At 38.4% G+C, this 23,857-nt stretch overlaps 1 protein-coding gene across 1 annotated transcript in view; it reads left to right on the top strand.

Annotated features, from left to right (window-relative positions):
• Spata17 (spermatogenesis associated 17) overlaps positions 1–23,857 on the top strand; it is a 174,574-nt gene that overhangs the window by 25,782 nt on the left and 124,935 nt on the right. The window contains 2 exon segments of the mRNA XM_052737958.1: positions 11,748–11,798; positions 22,873–22,976. Of these exon segments, the coding sequence (XP_052593918.1) occupies positions 11,748–11,798; positions 22,873–22,976 (155 nt within the window).

Here is a 23,857-nt window from a genome sequence, read left to right as displayed (position 1 = left end):
AGAGGACAACCCCATATCATTTCTCCTATGTCTCCCTTTTCTTGAGACATGTATAGATAACAACTGTGTTAATGCAGTCTCTGCAGGGTAAGGAAATGACCCTTGAACTTAACCTTGGAGAAAACAGTGTGAATGAAATTTTGGGGATAAGCTGGGATTTGGAAACAGTGAAAGCAGTGTAGATGCTGATCACATGGCACAGGAAGTATGGAGAATAGCAGAAGGTTGGTGAGGACTAGATGTGACCTTCAGAATATAGTTCTCTGCCTTTTAATGGGAAACTTAGAGCAACTTATTGCATTCACCTACTCCTAGGAATGTTTTGTGAAGTGAAATATACAGATGATCTCTTCCTTCATGTTTTAGATGGTTCAAAATCATTTGCACTTTACCCCAGCCTTCTCTTACTGGCTTGAGGCTAGGCCGTATGTTGTGAGCTGATGGGACATAGGTCACACCACAGCTGACACTTATGAGGCTTTTTGCTCTTCTGTCACAAGACTTCACCGCTAGACTGTTGCTTCTGCACTAGGCCTGAGGTGAAGAGCCATGGAACATCAAGACAGAACTTTCACTCACATGAGAGAGAAACCATTTTTGTTTTGTAACCTCCTAACATAATTGCATTTTCACCTCAGCAAACTCCCTGATAACCAAAGTAAGTTCTTTATGAGACAGCATACTCAGGCTTGGAGAACTGTGTTTAGAGGGTTGTTAGTTTATGCTAATATCAGGACATATCCATGTGATAATCTTTTAAGGCATTGGTCCTGCCTCAGCAGACAATTAGGTCCATCATAACTAGTATTCAACAGATATCTTTTAAACTGAGCCGTTGGATGGGAGCCTAGATTAAGGATCACAGAGGTGAAGGTTTCATAGCTGTTATTATTAATGACAGCATCTTCCACCTCATGAAAAGGTATCCAAGCAGGAGAGCAGTATATAAAGAGATGGGCTTTAGTTAAAGATGAGAATGAGCAGAAGGGTGTGTGGGGTACATATTTAATCCTAGCACTTTAGGAGACAGAAGCAGGCAGCAGATCTCTGTGAGTTCTAGACTGACCTGGTCTACATAGCGAGTTCCAGGATATCCAGGGCTATGTAAAGAGCCTTGTCTCAAAAACAAAAAGCAACTGGGAATGAGCATCAGGAAACAGAGTAGCCTAGTCTTGCCTGGAGCTGCCATCAAGGGAAAGATCAAATTCTGAGGTTTTAATAGGCTATTGTTTCAAAGAGACATTTCCTCAAAATATTGCTATACCAGAATATTTCTTTCTAAATTTTAAATAATTCTATGACACCAAAACAGGTTATCAAGTCCTACAGTATCATGTGTTCCCCACTCCAATGGCTTTTGTAGTCTCATAAGAGCAGAGCTATTCCAGCTTCTCTTGTGATTAAACAAATCCCAGCCTCCTGCCTGACTCTGTTTTTGTCACCTCTGTTTCAGCATGCCTAGTGACTTGCTTTAATTTCTGGCAGTCTCTCTACCTGTTGGATGTCTTGGACTCCAGCACCTTTGGTTCACAATGATAGGAACATGTTCATACTACAGAGGATTCTCTGAATCTTTTAACAACCTCTTTATGTCACTGTGTTCTGTGACTTCACCCATGGTTAACTTCAGTTGGATACTTAGTGGTACTGATGTTTGGGACAGTAGCTGCCTCCTCTTTGACCTCCTTGTCTTCCTCCTTCTTATTCTCCTCCTCCATTGTGGAAACCACGATTTTATTATTTTCCATTCCTTGAAATTTTCATACATGTATATAGTGTTGCTTGATCAAATCCACTTTTCACTTATCTCCTGCAACTCCCCCAGGATCCTCTCAACCATTGTGAATGAGATTATTTCCTTGATTTCTGTTCAGTATGTCTGTTGTCCATGCACAGGATAGCTATTGGCTTTTGTTCATTAATTTAATATACTTCCTCTTTGCTGAAACTATTTATTAGCACTGAGTTTTTTGGGTCTGTTATGTATAGAATCCTATCCTCTGGAAATAAGGATTTCTTAACTTCTTCTTTTCCTGTTTTTTTTTGTTGTTGTTGTTTGTTTGTTAATTATTTATTTCTTTTCATTTCCTGTTCTTGTCTTATTGCTCTAGCTAAGATATCAAGTACTATATTGTATAGAAGACAGTGGGCTTCCTTATCTGGCTCCTAATATTAGTGGGAATGTTTTGAGTTTTTCTCCATTTAGTATGATGTTGCAGGTAGGTAGTTATGTATACTGAGGTGTTCTCCTTCCATCTCTATTCTCTCCGTGAATTTTCTCATGAAGAGATGTTAGATTTTTCAAAGACATTTCTCTAATAGATGATCATGTGGTTTCTGTCTTTTAGTCCATTTGTGTGATAAGTATAATTTATTGACTTACATATATTGAAACAGACCTGCATCACTGGGATTTACTAAACTTGGTCATGGTGAATGATCTTTTTAATATGATCTCAAATTTGATTTGCTAGCATTTTACTGTGTTCCTCAAGGAAAATGGACCACAACTTTCATTTTCTTTTTCTTTCTTTTCCCTATCCCTTCCTCTTTCTTTATTTCTTTCCCTCCCTCCCTCCCTGTTTCCCTCCCTCCTTCCCTTCCTTCCTTTCATTCCTCCTTCCCTCTCTCCCTCCTCCCTTCCTTCCTTTTCTTCCTCCCTCCCTCTCTCCCTCCCTCCCTTTTTCCTTCCCTCCTTCCCTCCCACCCTCCTTTTTCTTCCTTTCTTTCTTTCTTCCTTCCTTCCTTCCTTCCTTTCTTTCTTTCTTTTTCTTTCTTTTCTTCCTTCCTTCCTTCCTTCCTTCCTTCCTTCCTTCCTTCCTTTCTTTCTGTATCTTTATCTGCACTGGGACTCAGGAATTCTGGCCTCATGAAAACAGTTCAGAAGCCTTCCTTCCTTTTATATTTTATGGAATAATTTGAGTAATGTTGGTGTTGGTTCTTTGACATTCTGGTGGCACTTTGCAGAAGCCCCATCTGGTCCTGTGTTGTTTGTTTGTTTGCTTGTTTTATATCTGAGAGACTTTTTATTACTGCTTTAATTGCATTGTTGGCTACGATAAGTTACTTATTTCATCTTGGTTTGATTTGTGAATGCTTTACACATCTAGAAAATTTCAGTTTCTTTTAGATTTTCAAATTTATCAGAAGAGAAAAATTTTAAACATGTTATGATTCTCTGAATTTCATTGGTATGTGTTGTAATGACTCCTTTTTATTTCTATTTTTTCTTAAGTTTTATTATTTTGGGTTTTCTCTGTTTTGGGTTAATTTGGCTAAAAGTTTTCCAGTCTTATCTTTTCAAAGGGCCAATTTTTCATTGATTCTTTGTATTGTCTTTTAATTTTTATTTTATTAATTTATTCCCAGATTTTCATTCTCTCTTCCTGTCTACTGTTTTGGGATTTGGCTTATTCTTGTTTTTCCAATGCCTTAAGTTGCATTAACTTATTAATTTGAAATCTCTCAAAATTTTTGATGTAGGCAATTAGTGCTATAAATTCTCTCATATGACTGCCTTCATTATGACCCATCGATTGTGGTGTTCATTTTTATTCAGCTCTAGGAACCATAAAATTGCCTACCCTAGTTCTTCCTTGACCCACTCATATTGTTCAGTTGTGTGTTGCTTAATCTCCATGAATCTGTGTACTTTCTGTGCTTTCTCTTCCTGTCAATAGCCTGCTATATTCCGAGTGATCAGAGAGAATTCAGGGTGTTGTTTCAGCTTTTCTGTATTTATTGAGACTTTTTGTGTCTTAATAAATAGTCAATTTAAAGACAGTTTCATGGGCTGCTGAGAGTCGTGTATATTCTTTAGTAGAGTTAGATTTCTGTTCGGTCCGTTTGATTTATGATGTCTGTTGAGTTTTTGTCCAGATAGCCTGTCTAATGGTGAGAATGGATGGTAGAGTTACCTAATATCATTCATTATGTTTGGATTCATCTGTGGTTTCCAATCTAGTAGTATTTTTCCTTTATGAAATTGTGTCCACCTGTATTTGGTACATACAGGTTTAGAATTGTTATGTCCTCTTGAGGGATTGTCCTTTAATGAGTATTAAGTGGCTTTCCTTATTTTTTCTCTTCAACCATAGAATAGTCTATATAGTTTATTCTTATTGTACATTGCTTTAGAAATAGTCAAATAAAAATACCTTTCTTCCTTTTTTATTTATGTATTTTTGGAGACTAGGTCTTACTATGCTGCCTGTCTGTGATAGCCTGAAATCCTTGGCCCTCCTCTCAGCCTCCTGGGTATCCTAACCAGGCCATGTCCTATAGGTGTTCATTACCATGCCTGATTAAGGTAATAATTCTGTAGGCAACAGAAGCAGGGCAGGTTGCCCTTTTCTCTCTCCTTTTTAGAGCCCTCAGAATTTGTGCCCTGATAGGACTTACCAGTATAAACTGTACAGGACAGTTTTCGTACAAAATGATTTATTTTTAAAATTGCCTTTTTCTATACTTTGCCATTATATAATTAATGTTATGTACTATATCAAATATTCTTTTTTTAACACAACCTGAGAGCAGTTTGAAACTATAAAGACTATTGTAATATATAATTAATTTGATATTTTATTATGAAATAAATGCATGTAACTTAGTCTTATCTTTTAAATTGTGATTATCTGGTCAGTGACATGTGTATTCATAGCTTTAAGGTAGAACAATTTAACTGATAAAGATAGTTGTGGTTTTAAAACATTATTGTTCAAATTATAAAAATTATTTACTACATTGCTAGAAATTAAAGGCTCACAATATTAATATATAGCTAACTAATCTACATTTCTTACAAGGATTAATTTTGATAGAACATTTAGCTGAATAACAAGGAAAAGAATTTTTATTGACTTTAAAAGGAGTAAAAAAAATCAACTCTCAGATTTCATTGTGTGTTGTTACAATAAATGCCAATTTGTTCTTATTATAAAACGAAAAAACTATATAAAAATGCCACTAATTTTAAACTAATAAAAGATTGCCATAACTGTTTGTATGTAATTTTTTTGCATTAGACAAATGCTTCTTCAATACATGTGAAAATATCCCATTGCTTCAGTATTTTCCGAAGATTTGGTGAGATTTCCAAATCAATTGCAATCTAGGCAGCATTCTTCACCTTCAGTGTCAGAGAAAAGAGGGAAATATATGATTCTTTCTCTTCAGAGCCTTAAACTTCAAATAAATAGACTTAGAGCTCTGAGTTATTCATGTAAAATTCTGTTAATTTTCATCACAATCATGAAAAATATAGTTGGTTTTAGTTTTTATGGCAAAAAATAAGAGTTATTTTAGAAATCAGTGGTACCAAACTTATTGTTACAAGTTACCTGAAAACAAAGCAAAGCATATACCTTCATGATTACTTAATAATAAATAACTTTAATGATTAATCATGAACTCAGAGTGGCAGTGATGTGGAAAACAGCAAAGCTACTCTTAGCTGCCCTCTGAGTGTACATGACTTCTAAATCTTCCTTCTGACTGTGTTTGCCAGTCACTTGGTAAAGTTAATGGCCACACATTATGAAATGATTATGAGCATGTGTTACTTTAAAGGCTGTGCTTTTGAATGAGTTAGCTATTTGGTTCTGGAAACTCATCTTTTCTTGATTTCTATCAAAATGTTTACCAACAAAGGAAAGCCTTCTTCTTTGTTTCTGCAGCACCATGTACCACACATAAAAGATGTAAGCTAAAAAGAAAGGAGACTAGATAGCTGACCGTTTCAAGTGAGAAAACCCTTAGTAGAAATTTATCCTCTAAAGTTAAATAGGAGTGAAATAGAGGAAACTGGGATATGGATTTCAGACAGGAGTGGAGTGTTTCTAGCTGCCCCTGGCTGGGCTGGAGTGAGTGCGTTAAGGGAACCTGGAGGTAAACTGGCCAGGAAGCACCTGGACTGAGGCAGTCTGGCATGGCAAGCTCAGGGAGTGAAGTGTGCTGCTTAGGTAAAGGTGCAAAGGCTAGGCACAATGGCACTTCCCATGAGGAGGACCTTCAGCTGGCAGTCAGAACTTCTTTCCCATGGTGTCACCAAGAAGGGAGCTGGGAACACGGAGCACATGTGACATAGCAGAAGAGGAGGAGGGGCGACAAAGAGCTGAGGCACAAGAAAAGAAAATATGGTAGTGTGTGTGTGTGTGTGTGTGTGTGTGTGTGTGAAAACATTACTTTATAGGCTGACACAGAAGCAAGTGTTATACATGTTTGTCATTAAAAATATAACTTAAAAAAGTTTGAGGTTCCATTTTGTTGTTTTTTCTTTTCTGGTTTTGGAAACCATTTCCCAGAACCCACTGGAGCTAGGGAAGTTCTAACTTGAAGTTCCAGTTGGTAGTACTTGGAGTAGGAGAAAGGGCAGATTCTCCTATACATGCTTTCAGGAAAACCAGAGAGTGACTCTGTGCAGCCAGAAGGGACTGGAGAGGTTCAGGCAGGAGCACTAAGGTTGAGAACAGTGGAGGAATCAGGCTGAGGGTAAGGAAAGGAGCTGTTAAAGAGAAGGGTGAGGGAACCTTGATACTTGATTTGATGAACTTTGATTGTTATACTTGCCCAGTACAAGAGGAGTTCTCAGTTATCTGACTCCCCACTACCAATTACTTCAAGAGATGCAGACAGACGGGCGAAGAGGCAGAGACAAAGCAATGTGGACATATTCTTACCAACAGTCATTATGCTGCTAGAGAAATGAAAGTTAGGTGCTACATGCTGAGCCTTAGAACGTCATCACACTCACTCCTGGAAATAAAAACATTCAAGTGTGTTCATTACATCAATCAGCCCAGGTAAGGTATTTTACCTTACACAACTGGGAATTTGTGAAGGTCTTTTTTTTTTTAATCACTAAGGACTCAATAAAAGCATTTATTTGTAAAAATCAGTGTGATGAAGGTGTCTGAATGAAGTAAAAATAAGAAGTGGGTATGAAAATTTACAGTATTGGGGGGAAAGACCTGACCATGCTCAGGGAATGACCAGAAAGGATGGATAAAGTAAGGGACTCTGTCTTCAAAGTAAAATAGACAAGCATAGCCACTGTGGGCCCAAGGCTTACACAAGCATAGCCACTGTGGGCCCAAGGCTTACACAGGCATAGCCACTGTGAAGCTAAGGGCTCAAATGCTTCTCAGAAGCAGCATGATGTTCAGAGCCTTGCCATACCCACAGCACAGTTGTTTACTGAGCAGAACCAGTGACCAGCAAATTAAAAAAAAGACGACTGTTATAAATCACAAATATGACCACTTTGGTCCAGTTTTTCGAAATAAAAAGTCGACTTGAGTATCAGCCACACAGAAGACAAATAAGCACATTTTCAAAAGGAATATGCATTCCATAGGCAGATCTCACAAGTAATACGGCAAAGGCCACAGGAAATTGATATGCCCAAGTGCTGTCCTTTGATCTGGGAGAATCTTTCTTGTCCTATAACTGGGGTGTCAGTCTTCTTTCCCTGTTCTTCCTCCCAGCTCCCTTCATTTGCTTCTGGAGTTTACCCAGAAACACTGGTTGACCATCAGTGAGTGGGTGCCATAGCTGCATTATAGTGGAACAGTGTACTCTTCCTATGGGTAGTCATTATGACAGAGCTATCACTTTCCTATTTAAAATGAACTTGGTGTCTCAATAATAAAGGGATAGAAGAGTAGAAAATAGTAAGGAAAATAAAAATTGTGTTTGCTGGAAAGTTGCAATAGCTTTTAGTTTTCCTTATGTGGGCTGCTACCATATCCTTTGCTTATCCAACTGCATGGAAACATTAACATAACAATGTTTTTCAGAATAGAAAAACAAAGATAAACTGAAATTTTATGAAAATATGAAATGTCTACCTACATCTCTGAGATTGTATATAGAAGTACACAGTTCAAATACAATTTCTGAGTGTTTTTAAAGATGAAATATATAATAAAATGTAACATTTTAATCATTTTAACTCTACTATTCAAAGGCATTCATATTTTAAAAAATATTTTATTTTTAATTATGTGTACATATGTATATTAGTGGGTATGTGCATGTGAGTACCTGCACAGGACAGAAGAGGGTGTTTGATCACCTTAACCTGGAGTTACAGCAGTGAAGGGGGCTAAGGACTACCAAACTCAGATCCTCTGGAAGAGCAGTATGGGTTCCTAATATCTGAGCCATCTATCTGGACTCATTCATTCTACTTTTATGTAGCCAACTCTATTCTATCTCCAGAACATTTCCCGAATAGTTATCGGCGGGCGCTTCCCCAAGTTGCTGATAACCACTGTTCCGGTGTCTGTCTCTGATCAACTCTTCTAGGTTTGGCATTTTAAGGGAGACACTGGTATCTGATGCTGTTCAGAGGTTATTTTCAAAAGCTTCCAGACTAGGCAATCTGGGACTCACATAAGAATAGGAATTTGGTAATCTAGGAATTTATTGTTGGCCATGAACTTGAGACATAGGCTTGAAAATCAAGCTTCCTTGATCCTTTGGGGGTGACAGGTCTTAGATATGGAGTAACAGAAATTAGGTTAGGGACGGTCATATCTTTTCTGGGAATTCAGGCCCTGCCTCCTCCTGCTCCTTTAAACAAGGTGGTTTCCACCCTTCTTCAAAGTAGCTGTCTACTGTCAGAGCCGCTTAGCCTGTAAGCAAGATTATAATGAAATAAGGCTATCTGCTGATCAGTCTGGCTGCCATCTTACAAGAAGCCAGTTTTGGCCAATTCATGTGATGATGCTCCACATGCAGGCATCCTGTTCTAAAAGATAAACAAGAGTGGGCACGTAAGCAGGCTCAGTATAACACTGCCTCTGAAGTACAGACTTTACAATTGTCAGGCCAGAGGCCACCTCTCCCTGCTTTAGTTCATGAAAACTTCATCCTTTTATGCAGTTAAATGTATAACTCCACACACACACAACCTGTTCAACACTGCTGTGAGTCTTTCCTATCAACTATATCCCCAGAGCCTTAATTACTTTATCTCTTTTGATCTTCACAACAGCTCAATGAAGCATATAATACCTTTTTAAAGGATGGGAGTCTAGACCAGGAGACTTACAGAAACTTTTTTCAAAGTCACACAGATGATAAAGTCGAGGGCCAGTGGGTAAGGTGCTTGCCACCAAGTGTGATGACCCAAGTTGTATATCCTTGGGCCACAGGAGAGGACTGACTTCTCCCATAGGTGGTCCTCTGACCTCCACATGAACCCACACATAAAAATCACTTAACAAACACATAAAGTCATGGTTTAAATTTGTCTGGAGTTCAAAAGCTCACACACTACTTTAAAATAACACTCAAAAGCTCACACACTACTTTAAAATAACACTCATATATACTGGCAAGAACAACTTTTTCTGATTGAAACTTTTTGGAAGACATAGTTTCCAGGAATAGTTTTTTTCAGGAGGCCAGAGTTGTGTTTTTGTGTCAACAATATTAATGTTGAAAAAAATAGATATGTAAATGCTTTTATTGTTAGTTTTACTGTTGTGAGCTCTGTGAATTTTTTATTTTTAGTTAAAAGAAAAACTGTTATATGAAAACACATATATAGAAATATACACATATATGCATTTCATGATAATGTCAGCTTCAGCAAGATTTGATAAATATAATATGAAATCAAGTATTTTAATTCATCTCAAATGACAAGAATTATGCCACATTTGCTTTAAGGAAGATAGAGAAGTTAAAGACAGTAATGTAAATAACACATCACAGCCCACTGTCTTTTAATTGCTCAGACTGTTGAGGAATCATATATCCTTGCAAATCTTCAGTTTGCTCTGGATCAGACCAGACTGTGGTGATAAATTATATACCCTAATAAACTTACCTGAGGATCAGAGGACAGAGCAGCCACTAGATTAGACATAGAGGTCAGGCAGTGGTGGCACACACCTTTAATCCCAGCACTTGAGATCTCATGTCCTTGCTTAAGAAGCACACAGGCCTTTAATCCCAGGAAGTAACATGGCAGGACAATGAAAAGTATATAAGGTGTGAAGAAACAGGAACTCACTTTCTTTGGACTGAGGATTTCGTAGAGGTAAGAACTAGTAGCTAGCTGTTCTGCTTCTCTGATCTTTCAGCTTTCACCCTGATACCTGGCTCTGGGTTTTTTATTAAAAGACCATCTAAGATTCAAACAACGCCAAGAAACTCACACAGGCTAATTACAGGAAAGCCCTTTGTATGGATTCTTGTCTGTCATGAGGAAGAAGTACCTATGATAGAGGACTGAGTTTATCTTTCTATTTTTTCTGTCCAGAAAACGTAATACTCATAAGCTAGGGTAAAATTCTATTAGTTGCATAACTTCTGATTGGAGAAAAATGCGTAAAGTTGTGTATCATAAAGGGGAGTTCTTGAGAAGAACCACACCTTACACTGGCTGTTGTTCTGCAAGGCTGGTTAGCTGGTTGGACTGGCAGAGGCTGTGACATTGCAGGTCCAGAGCATAGTTACAATTTGTCTTGGCATCTTCAGACTCCTTAATAATCATTCTTTGCCCACCTCTCTGTCTGACCTAACATCCTTTTGACTAACATATAAAACCTTTCAGAGTATGTCAAAAAGTCTCTGGTTTCCACCAACCAAAGGCTAAGGGTGAAATGGAAAGACCTGAGGCCTGTAGCAATGATTTCCCTGCTTTGCTGTTACCCTCCTACCTGATGTAGCCACCAATGATTTCTAAAAGTGTCTAGCTTTATGACTCTCTTTGTTCTGTAACTATTAAAACTTCATCAAGCTGTTACCACATTGGAACATGGAATTTGAGGTAACCTAAATCTGGGTTCCTAAGCTATGGTCAATCATATTTGGCTCCAGAGTAAACTAACTCTTTGCTTTGAGGTGAGAGTTGTGTTTTTGTGTCAACAATTTTATGCTGAAAAAAATATATATGTAAATGCTTTTACTGTTAATTGTACTGTTGTAAGCTCTGTGATTTTTTTCTTTTAATTAGAAGACAGCAGATAGGGAAATTTTAATTAAGACAGCGATTTCATTAAAATAAGAACCATTGCTAAATGCTTCTTTATATAGTGTAGTTTTGGGTATTAATAGAGAGAGTGTCTTTCTTAGAAAGAAACTAAGAGTTTAGGAAATATTCACTCTACCAAGGGATTTGCTGTAATGTGGTATCATTATATTTGTGGTTTTATGGAGGTAAAATGAATACTAAATGAAACAAAATTCCCAAGGCTGACTCAGGAGGCAGCTAAGCACATAGCTTCTCACATAGATGGTTGGAAGGCACAATTTTGCCCCATCACTGCATCCGTATCCTTGAACGGTTTCGACTGAAGACAGCATTTCTTTGAATTTTTCATTAAACCCGACGTCTTGAAATATGAATTCCTTTTATGTTCCTGTGAGTTTTGGCTAAGAGAACCCCAGTGAATAAATCATACCGTACGATGTGTCACCAGCACTTGTGACTATTCCTGCTTTGTTATTCTATTCTCAGCAGAGCACCATTGACTAGCAAACTCAGCGGAGAGCATTTTATGATCATATATCTCCATTAGCTCTGAGTTTGACTACCATAGATTTTTCTGGTTAAGCTTGCATTATGTATTAGGAAGCCTATCTCTTCAATACAAAGTTTGATTTCATTTTCTAAGCCCAGAACTCTTATTATGTATTATGTATAAAGATTCTTATCCTTTATATGTAAAAATAGGCTGCACTGTCTGTATAACTGAAATCTATGCCATCTTTTCTTTTTTCTTGATTCACAGGCAGCGTATTATAATATGAAGATGAATCTCTACAATGAAATGGCTGTCAGGGTAAATATTTCTTCACTTGTTAAACAAATGAAAAGTCAATTGTGCCCTGAATTCCCTTTTAATAAAACGAGCAAAGCAGAGTAATGCAAATTTGATTGATATGCTAATGGAAAGGTGGGAAGGAACACTAGTTAAAAAGTTCGCTATACTAAACACATGGCAGCATTGTAAATTAGAGCAAAATGTAAGTCACGGAGTTGTAAATGCCTATGCTGTACGATGTCAGAGATTTCTGAGCCATAGCTGAAGAAAGACCACAAATATTAATGAAGTAATGCATCAGTGTCGATAGGTCATGTGATATATCATGGTAAATAGATGAACATGACTCTGAGATCTAAGAATCCTGTCTCATATAAGGTAATTAAAAATTATTCATATGATTTAACAGTAATAAAGTTTGTTTCTGGCATAGATACTTTTTCTATCATTTCTTGTGTTTATTTTTATGTGCTGATTATCTAATAGAAAGATGACTAGGCCTGATGATATGACTTAGATGGTAAAATGTTTGACTTGCAAGCATGAGGAACCAAGTTCTGATCCCCAGAACTCTTGTGACCAACTGAGCATGGTGGTGGTTCTTTTCTATAACCCCAGTGCTGGCAGGGGGGAGACAGGCGGACCCTAAAGTTCATTAGGTAGCCAGCATAGCCAATTGATGAGCTTTGGGTTCACTGAGAGACCTTGTCTCAGGAAGAGGGGGAGGGTGCAGAAAGAGTGATGAAACCCCAACATCTACGTCTAGCCTCTATGTGAATGCTCACCTTCACACACCTGTACTTACAGGGACACACACACACACACAAACAAACAAACAAGCTGAACATAGCCACCATATGTTTGATTTTGGCAATAAGCTGAAAAAATTTATTCCTTTTATTTAAAACAATGTAGTTATAGCTTAATTGATAAATTATTATATATAGGGAAATTTCTCAGTTGAATTTTATTACTGCTTCTAAGACATACATTGCCTGATTGTGTTCTATTTGATTAATATTAGTTCTTACTTCTGCAGAGAACACATTTTGCTTTGGGCCAGGCAAGGTGGCAAATTCTTTTTTAAAGCCATGTGCTGAATAAGAGCACCTGGTTAACATTTCTTCTGAATCTGTATGCTGCTCTTGGAAAGGTTGCTGTCTTCTATGTGGAGTCATGGAGCCTGAAACAGGCCTTCTCTAGTAACTGTGCATCTTCGTGTTCCCCTGGAGCTGGTGAGAACCCAGATGAGAGGAAGACATGGCATTAGCTGGAAACAAGAACTCCAAGTGTAGGATACCATTTTTCTCAGGAGCATCCACACAAGAAAGCACTATTTTCTTTCTTCATGGCATGCACTAATCTGAGAATGTATGGGTTTCCATTCTCTGTGCAGTGCTACCATAGACTCAAACATGGAGACTTTCAGATTCTTATCTGCTTACTTCATGTCAGATGTGTCTCTAAAGTAATAATTAACAAATTCTTGAGAACCTACAACAGTTTTGCTTTTAAAAAAAAAGAAAGAAAGAAATAGTCTCACATAGCTTTCACTATGTAGTCAAGACTGGCCTTGAACTCCTGATCCTCTTGCTCTAACGTCCAGAGTGCTAGCATTACAGATGTGAAACACCATGCTCCACTGGAGAGTGTAATACAGTTAATGCCCAAAGCCTTAGATATCTCTGTAGACCCCAGAGGGATGATGACAGATCTTCTGCCCCATCCTACTAACCCTTAGTAACTAAAGAGAAGCCCAGAAGACAGGGATGGAATAACACATACTTGTGTCTTTTATTTAGCCCCAGATCTTCATAATGAATTCTCATCTGACTGAACTGAGGTTCCCTTAACCTGAAAAAGAACTGTGTAAGAAGCTTAACATGGATATGGCCATTAGAAGGCACCTATGTCTTCAGCATCATACTAAAAGTGTGATCCATTGTCAGTTTGTCTTTGATATGAATTGGTGGGAAATGTTGAGGTTCTCCCTGGAGTCTTGTAATCCCAGGGATCAAACACATTAGGAAAAGAAAGTCTTTGTGCTTGTTTGCATGTAGAGAAGAGCATGCACATTCTTCCTACCCTGACTTGAATGAGACACATGAATGGTTGGTGTCAAGCTTCTTCATCTGTGGCAAGGCCAAGTTTAACATATCCCTGGTAAAATCACCCCTTTCTTAAAATCTCCCAACTTACCTCTTTGTACTCACTGACCATGACAGCAAAGCATTTATCATCAAACTACTCTTAGTCTGATTCATCCCTCAGGTCCCTGACTTGACCTATACCATCTCCTTAATCTCCCAAGAAGAGGCTGGCTGTGGGTAAAGTGCTGTCCAGTGATATATTGCTCTGTTGTACCATCCTTTTTCCTACTTGCCCATATCAGGTGTCCTCCAGCCTTGTTCACACTGTCCATAAAGGAAAAGCTCTCAGCACACTTGCAAATCTTCCCATCCACACCATCTTCCTGAGGTAGCTCTTTACCTCTGTCAACTGCTGGAATCATCTTTCTTCATCCCTGCAGTAGTGCTTTGTTGCTGTTTATGTTTTTAGCTTTACTGAGGATAAAACCTTAGGCCTTTGCATACCCAGAGCACATGTACCTGACTCTCTCCTGAATCCTCAGTCCTCTCTGTAGTCTTTGAGACAGTCTCAGCTACCCAAGCTGTCCTTCAACTCACTCTAGCTACAGTAGGTCTTGAGGAATTGAAAAAGCCTTCTTCTTTCTCTTCTCCAAAAATTGTTATACAGACAATAATCTTTTCAAATAAAGCCTCTCTTTGAGAATTCTGTATTCTTTCTCTGCTTCATAGTGTTGGGGATGAGCCCAGAGAATGATGCAAGCCAGGCAGCATTCTACCATAAGCTATACTATATCCCCCTACCTCTTTTTTTCTAGACATGACTTCCCAAGAGGGAAGATTGAGGTATGAGTGCAGTGGAATTAAGTGAAGAGAGAGGCTATTGGGACATTACCTAGAGGCTGAAATGGTTTACTAAAGGCACTCAGGGATTTATCTGAGGATTACTATAGAAAATTTATAATAAAAACATCTCTTTACATACCTCATGGCACAGGCCTATAATCTCAGTGAGCTGAAAAGCCAAGGCAGGAGGATCACAAATTTAAGGCCAGCCTGAGGAATTTAGTGAGATTCTGTCTCAAAATAAAAAAAAAAAAAATAACCAGCTGGTGATATAGTTCAGTAGTGGAGTACTTACTTAGTATACAATGAGACATAGGTTTAGTCCCTAGTAAAACACACACACACACACACCTCTACAAGAAGTTTAAAGACTCCCTTCAGAAGCTTTTGATGAGTTCACTTTGTCACAGGTAGGAACAAGGCTGACTTGTGTAGAGGCTGTAAATAATCCTCTAACAAATAATGATTTTTAAGATTAGCTAATCACAGCAATCAATGACCAGAACTGAATTTACTTAGAAGTGGGTTTTCTACTGGTGATACTTTAGAAACTTTTCTAACCTGACAAATGTTAGTCAGTAATCAGAGGCTGGTGGAACAGAGCAGTTGTAAAGACTTATTTGCAGCCAGTACTAAGTAAGTAGTCATACTTCTTTTTTTTTTTTTGGTTTTTCGAGACAGGGTTTCTCTGTGTAGCTTTGCGCCTTTCCTGGAACTCGCTTTGGAGACCAGGCTGGCCTCGAACTCACAGAGATCCGCCTGGCTCTGCCTCCCGAGTGCTGGGATTAAAGGCGTGCGCCACCACCACCGCCCAGCAAGTCATACTTCTAATGAAGAACAAAGTGCATGAATATTCTTTTGCTTCCTATAATAGATATTAACATCCTAACTTGCTGTAATTTTAAGGGATCACCTTTTTTTCTGCAGGATTTGCGATCCCCCTTTCCCTGTAGACTCAATCACTCTCTGAATTTTTATTTCTCTACTTCACCATAGATGTGTTTTTCCATTAAAATTGGAAACATTTTATTATTCTTCCTAATTTACATACCAGCCCCCACCACAGCTATGTTGGAAGTCCCTTGGGGCCCAGAGACAGACCCTTCATTCTTCAGTTTCCAATGCTTGACTTATGGAAGGTGCTTAAATAAATATCTCAGGATAATCAGTCAACGCTGCCCCTCCCTATTATTGGTTCCTATGCATAGAGTTTCAAAAAGGAAGTCCTTTGCTTTAAATAACTTTTCTCTACATCACTAAAGACTGAGCACCCTTGTTAGGAGAGGTCATTTTTGCTTTTGCTGGTGATATTTAAGATGTTTAAATTCCGTGTGTAGGCACTATGGTAGGGATGGACTGGAGGACAAATGTAATTGATTGTTTCCTGAAGAATCCCTTTTGTCCTGGAACACTTGTATAGTGATTTCTCCATCAGCTGTCATTACTTAGCAAAGCGACTAGGACTGGAAGAGGGTCAGCAGACTCTTATTTGGAGTGATTTGTCTTGATTTTAGCACCCAATCACTTCAGTTCAGATTGAAGTGCTCGCTTTATGGAAAATAACAGCAGAACTGCAAGTTGAGCACTAAAAATGACTTAAAACAGATTTGCAAAGTACTATAACTTTAGTGACTCACTTACTCTTACAGTTATGAATTAATATGTCACAGTATCAATTGTTGTTTCTTTTCTTTCATGTCTAAAACATGACGAGTGTAAGGAAAATTATATAGTGACTTTACTTAAAAGTGGTTAAATATGTCATATATAAAGCTTCATCTCAGTCCTTTAGACTACTTATAATTCTGTTCATATTTATTGTGCCACACAATAAGCATGATTTACAGGAACAACTGTGGCGATTAAAAAGACATACATTACTAAATTAGGAGGAGGATACTGCCGTGTCCTAGACTGGAAATGGTGTTATGTTCCTGTGGCTACAGAGTGAAGAGCATAGTCTTAGTCACACAAAGAAAGGTTCCTCAAGATCGGAAGGGACTGTGTTAGACAGTGTCAAGTGTGTGCCTCGTGATGCTTCCTTTACCAAGCAGAGGCATGGCTCTTCACGCTTGTTGCTACAGTTACCAAGCAAAGCACTTCCATGGACTCAGAGAGAAGGAAAGGTGAGCAGAGCTGAGGATGAGCGAGTGCTGCCTTGATCTAATGATGTACACCAGGGCATTGGAACTGGGGAGGACATTGTCAGCAGGTCTGCTTTCCAGGCCTCCTTCACTTCTATTTTAGGAAAAAAGACTTTTGTTCCTCTTCCATTGACATTCAGACTATATGGATTGGGGGGAATAAAGATAAACGTAGTGGAGGCAAATCTTTTCTGTAGGCAGATGGCTTTTGATGTACCAAGGTTTTGCCATTTGTTTCAGTGCTTAAAATAAACATTATTTATAAGACCACTTACGATGTGATGGTACTTAATGAGGAATATGCATCACTGATCTGACTAGCTTAAGAGGTCATTTAGAACTTGCCGGTTAACAAGCTGTAATCTGCTGAGCACACAATGACTTTGTTTAAAATTATCTATTCAGAGCTGATCAATGACAATAATTGTTTTATTCCAATCACTTATGAAAGTTGCTAATTACTTTGAAGGGCATGAATACTAGCCATTTTGGGGTTTGTTTTATTTCTTTTTTTTTTTTTAAAGTTGTCACCCATTCACCTTGAAATTAAGAAAAACAATGTTGTAAGATTTACTCTGGCTCTTGAATATGCTTTATTTTAAAAAATTGTCCATTCACTAGGACTGGAATTCCAACAGGAAATATATAAAATCCCCCATTTCAGTTGTGCTCATATAGGTAAAGATAGCAGCAACCTTACCTACATGACCTGCCTATCCTAACCAACAACTGTTCTGCTAACCTCCCTTCTAAGAAAATGTGTGTCTTTAAAACTAAAGGAACACTTTCTTTCTTCTTATAATGGTCACATAAGACAATAGTGCAGTAAGTGCAGACTTCATAGCAAGTCATACATGGGTTTGTGTCCTGACTGCCAATGTTTCTGTAATGGATAGATGAGCTTGAATAAATTACTCCACCTCGGTTTCTTCAAATTTAATATGAGACCATGCCTTGTTCACAAGGAGTGTGTGAATGGAATCCGTTAGTGTTATACTTGGCAAAGTGTGAAGCACAATGCATTTCAGCCTGTTCACCTCCCTAAAAATTGTTCTCTTTGCTCACCCAAGGCTCAGTTCCTTCCGTCTCCTTCTATACACTCATTTTACACAAAGCCACTTAAGGAGTGATGATGTACTGTCATGGCTAGTTTAATGTCAACTGGACACAAACTAAAGTAATCAGAGAAGGGGGCTCTCAACTGAGAAAATGCTTCCATAAGATCAAGCTGCAGGCAAGCCTGTAGAACATTTTCTTGATTAGTGATTGATGGAGGAGGGCCCAGCCCATTGTGGATGGTGCCACACCTAGGCTGTTGGTCCTGGATTCTATAAGAAAGCAGGCACAACAAGCCATGACAACAAGTCAGTAAGCAGTATTCCTTCAAGGCCTCTGCATCAGCTCCTGCCTCCAGGTTCCTGCCTTGTTTGTGTTCCTGTCCTGACTTCCTTTAGTGATTGACTGCAATGTGAATGTGTAAGCCAAGTAAATTCTTTCCTTCTCAACTTGCTTTTGGTGGTGGTGATTCATCACAGCAATAGTAACCCTATGTGGACTTTACTATGGATGAGTTTTAATTTTTATCTTAACCATCACTTACTATATCCTTTAGTATGGGATATGTACCAAGAATATCAGAATCTCAGGAGGTTCCACTTGAGCCTGTGTGCATGAGGTTAGTACTGTTTCCGGTACTTGCTAGAGTTGGAAAGAGAAGGATCACAGGCTGTAGCTAGAGTTTTCCTGCCTGGCCCACAGTCAGGACAAATCTCTGACACCTGCCAGTCCCACAGCCACTCAGACCCAACCAAGTAAACACAGAGACTTATATTGTTTAAACTGTTTGGCCATGGCAGGCTTCTTGCTAACTGTTCTTATATCTTAAATTAATCCATTTCTATAAATCTATACCTTGCCACGTGGCTCGTGGCTTACCGGCATCTTCACATGCTGCTTGTCATGGTGGCAGCTGGTAGTATCTCTCTGACTCAGCCTTCCACTTCCCAGAATTCTCTTCTCTGCTTGTCCCGCCTATCCTTCCTGCCTGGCTACTGGCCAATCAGTGTTTTATTTACTAACCAATCAGAGCAACATATTTGCCATACAGAACATCCCACAGCAACAGGCCATTGGTGGCCCTATCCCCAGGAATCCCTTTCAGGGTTAGCACAGGTGACTCAGCAGATTTCTGTTTGTCCACACAAGGTTCTTTTCTTAGAAATGGCCTCAGTGTCTGCTGTGCCATATACAGACCTTTACCCACCACACTCACTCATCGAGAACATTTCAGATGTCTGCTGAAATTTTAATTTATTTATTTGAATTTAGTTAATATTTTCAGGCATGAGCTGTCCTCAGCACCATCACTGCATGTCTTTGGTTGCTAAGCATGCATTTCCTGCAGTGCCTATCTGCAAATGTCCTCTTAGTTTATACCAGTGTTGCTGTGTAAACAGATAAGAGTGTGCTGTCCAACCGCCCATGTGACCTTAGGCACTTATTGGACCTCACTAAGCATCAATTCTCTCTTTTTTCAAATGAGCCTTATAATCTATACCTCAGAATGAAGTCAGAACATTAAATTAGATGAAACAAGGAAGTGCTCTCCTATTTGCATGTAATATTTATATATGTATGCTTTGATTTGTTTCTCTGTTTCATTAGAAAGGGCTTTGTACCAATTCCTCCATATTGTCAGACATTATATGATTTTAGTTAAATTATGAAGACTTTCTAAATTGAATATCATATCATTTTATGACAATCTTTTTTTAATTTAAAGAACTTATCTCTAAAATGAGATCATCTGAGGAGTGTGAGAGACCACTCAGTAGCTGAGAGCTCTTGCCGCTCTTCCAGGGGAAGTTCGGCTCTGAGCACCCACCCATGTCAGGTGGCTCACACCTCATGTGACTCCAGCTCTGGGGGATCGGACACCCTCTGGCTTCGACAAGCACTGCACTCAGTTGCAACGCTCCTATGGTTAAAATATTACTACAGAGAAAAGTTAATTAACACAAATTGAAAAACCATTTATTGACAAGCTCTCAATGTAGCTACATCTCCTTGAAGTGCTGCTTCACTTTGGTTTTTAGAGTTTATGTCTTTGGTTCAGTATACTCATGTAGAATGATTGTGAAAATCTTTTAGATGACTTTTTAAATGACAAAGAAAAATATTTTCAGACAGCATCACTGTTTATTCAGTATCAATTCAACATTCCACTTAACATGCCTATTAGGCTTAATATCCTTTAGCTAAAAAACAAAACAAAACAAAAATATCGTTGGAAGATCATGATTCTCAATGTCTCCTTCCATTATTTTAAATAAGTTCAGAATTTTTTGGCCCACAAAATTGATATCATACTTTACATTTTAGTTTGAATTGTCCTGAAAACTGGTGAATATATTACCAAAGGAGACAATTCTCATGATGACTGGGAGTTTATGAGATAGCCAGGGGCTTACAAAGTGTGTTACTATACAACCCCAGCACTTCTTTATCACAGAACAGTGAAGGCATGTCTTTTGGTAAAAATAAACTGTTTGGATTTCTGGGGAAGATATTTAAAGAAGATAGCTTCAAAAGAAGTCCCATTGGTTGAAAATTGTGATTCATTTTTTTCCCAATCTGTTTGTAATGACTAGAAGAATAGACTAGCCATTGCTCCAGCTTAATTACTAAAACTATCACTAATAGCTGAATAATTAAAAGAAAAACTATATAACCTGTTTTTGTGTCATTTTCTATGAATGAGATAAAGATAGTACTTTTCACATAGAAGTGTTCTGAAGATAAATAACGTAAGTAAAACACTAGGATACCCCCTGACACCCGAGAAGTCAACAAAGAGCAGCTATTAACATTATTAGAATAGCATTAGAAAGTCATGATCACGACTCAGTACAGTACCAGGCATAGTTCCCAGTCCCTGTCAGCCCAGCACTTGGGAAACTAAAGGCGAGAGTTTGAATTCGAAGACAGCCTAGCTTCTATAGTGAGTCCCAGGCCAGCCTGGGCTACTAGGAAGACGCTATTCAAAGTGAAAAGTAAATACAACCTTATCTGTCAGGTTTTTTTCCCCTTTGGTGGTACTAGAAATTTGAACCTAGGGCCTTATAATATTGTGACAACAATTAAAGAAAACGCAATTTCAAAGAGAACAGGGTTCAGGGGGAGTAAAGAGAAGGAGAAATAACGTAAGTATAATGCCTAAAAAATAAATAAAGCAACAAAAATAACATTTTATTTGAAGACAGGTTCGTTTACCAGCTTCCTTCAATTAGGCCTAATCTAGGCTACAGTGCAGTTAGTAGTTGCATTAGTCATTCTTTCTGTTGTCGTGACCGAATAACTAAGGAAGCAACTTCCTAGCCAGGAAGATGGTTCATGGCTAAAGAGTGTAGGCATATAGGCATGAGGATGGATGGGACTTTGGATCCCCAGTAGCTGTATATGAGCGATGCCAATGGTGGCCTGCACCAACAATCCCAGTGCTTAAGAGGGAGAGACAGGGTGTGGGGAAAGCTGACTAGTTAGATTTGCCGAACCAGCAAGATCTGGCTGCAGCTGGAGAAGCTGCCTAAGTAAATAATGGGGACGGTGATCAAAAAATATCTGACTTCAACCTCTGGCCTTCACATATGTTCACACATGCACCTACACACATGAGACATGCCAGTTCATATGCATACACACACCACACACACAGCCACACATACAAATTGCAATAGCAGATAGTAAACTTTTATCTTTGCAGTATCTTGTAACAAATATATTGGTACTACTTACATTTACAACTAATGTACTAGCTATATTCATAGAAAACCCCAAGACACTCTTTGTGTTTTTATTTTTTTAATGTATACAATATATTTTGATCATATGCTTTCCCTTCTCCAAATCATCCTCACCTAAAAAAAAAGAAGAAAAAGAAAATCAAAATATACAATTTTTTTAAAAAGAAAATCAATAAAACAACAGCAGAAACACAGAAAGTACACAAAAACCCCTGGAATCCATTGCATATTGGCCAACTACTGCTGGGCATGGGGCCTGCCCTGGAGTATGGTTGCTAGACCCAGTGACACTCTATTAGAGGAGCTAAGTTTCCCTCTCCAAGCAGTTATCAATTGCAGGTAGTTAGGGATGGGACTTTGTGTCCACGACCCATTCTCAGTGCTAGGATTTTGTCTGTGTTGACCCTGTTCAGGTCTTGTGCTTGCTGTCACAGTCTCTGTGTGTTCATTTGTGTATCAGTCTTCCTGTGTCTAGAAGCTGCTGTTTCCATTAAGACATCTACCACCTCTGACTTTTCAAATCTTTTTTACCTCCACTTCCACATAGATTTCTGAGCCCTGAGGAGAGAGGTTTGATAAAGATGACCCATTTAAGGCTGAGTGTTCCAAAGTCTGTCATTCTCTACACATTATCCAGTTGTGGGTCTCTGCATTAATTTCCATCTACTGCAAGAAGATTGTCTCATGAGAGTTTAGTGAGGCACTGATCTATAGGTCTGACAGTGTGTCTTAGAAGTTATTTTATGTTAGGTTCCTTTAGCAGAATAAAAGTAATAAGTTTTCCCTAAAGCTCATGAACTATCCAGTCTCAGGTTCTTTGCCACTTTAGCAATGTCAGATATGGGTTCCATCTCATGGTGTGGGTCTTAAATTCAATCAAAAGGTTGGTTACTCCTATTACATTTGTGCCATAATCACACCAGTATATCTTGCAGCACTAAGGCCTGGCCATCAGGTTGTAGAGAACAACCAAATAGCCTTGGCAATGGCCTGTGATGTTTAAGAGTGGTGGTCCATGTGACCTTGGCCAATGACTCAACACGTAACCCATTCCTGGCACTAGAGGTTTTACTTGATGGCATACAATGTCTAGTTGGGACATTGTCCAAACCTTTACTTGACAGAAGTTATTAGACATAATCATCTTGATTTGAAGAAGTATATTTAAAAAAATGTTGAATGACATATTTTATGTCTTTATTTACACTAATAGATTCAGAGACGATGGCGTGCCTTTAGGATCCGGAAATATTGCTTTAATTATTATTATTTGAAGGAATACTTGAAAGCTGTTTCAGAGACCAATGATGCAATTAGGTGAGTAATATAACCACTCTTGTACTAGTGAAAGTTTACATGGACTATCAATAGACTGATTATTATTGCACTTAGAAAAGATCTTGAGACTTAGTGATATTGTGTTGACACGATATAGCTACATGATTCTATTTATCTTAAACATTTGTCCACATGTCAAAATGATCATGTATTATTGACTGTAAATTAGATTATTTATGTGTGTACTATGTGGTCCACACAAGTGTTTACTTTCTATAAAAATATCATATAATGAGTTAGATTTATCTATGAAGTGATTCTACAGATGAAGTATTCAATGAACCTCCTATGTGTTTTGATAAACTTGCACAATAATGAGACTTTGTTTCTGAAGGAGGGAAACATCATGGAACACATTAAGGGAGGAATCTGACAGCAGACAAGGGAACAGGACATCTTCTGTAGATAGACACCAAGTGCAGGACTCAGCGCTGTTCAGTCAGTTTCCAAGTGCTGTGCTTTAAAAACAGTCTCCCTCTGTGATACACCCCACCATAGTGACATGATTACCCCTTGCCTACAGGACATGTAAATGAGGTGGAAATGATCATTAATGATTATTCACACCTAGAGAGTTTTTACTCGAAAATTTTGTTTCTTCTACAATCATTATTTTGTTTTACTCTTAAATGTTTTGGACCAAGGATCACAAACAATTGTTTTTAAGATTCTTGCTCTAAGGTTTGTGTTCCTTCCTGAGGGCCTCTCTTTATACAAATTTGTGTTTTTCAGTCAGTTAAAATGTTTTAAACAGATTCCAATGCTGGAATCCTAAAATTATTTTCTGTAGTATTGCTGAAGACCCAGTCTTGCCGAAGTGGAGGTCCCCAAAAGACTCCCAGATCTCCCTAGGCTGCTGG

This window comes from Peromyscus californicus, unplaced genomic scaffold (genome assembly GCF_007827085.1).
Source record: "Peromyscus californicus insignis strain IS unplaced genomic scaffold, ASM782708v3 Scaffold_14__1_contigs__length_90479793_seg_2, whole genome shotgun sequence".
Classification (NCBI taxonomy): Eukaryota; Metazoa; Chordata; class Mammalia; order Rodentia; family Cricetidae; genus Peromyscus; species Peromyscus californicus.
The sequence above is the reverse complement of the archived record's forward strand: the minus strand, read 5'-3'. Positions and strand labels throughout refer to the sequence as shown.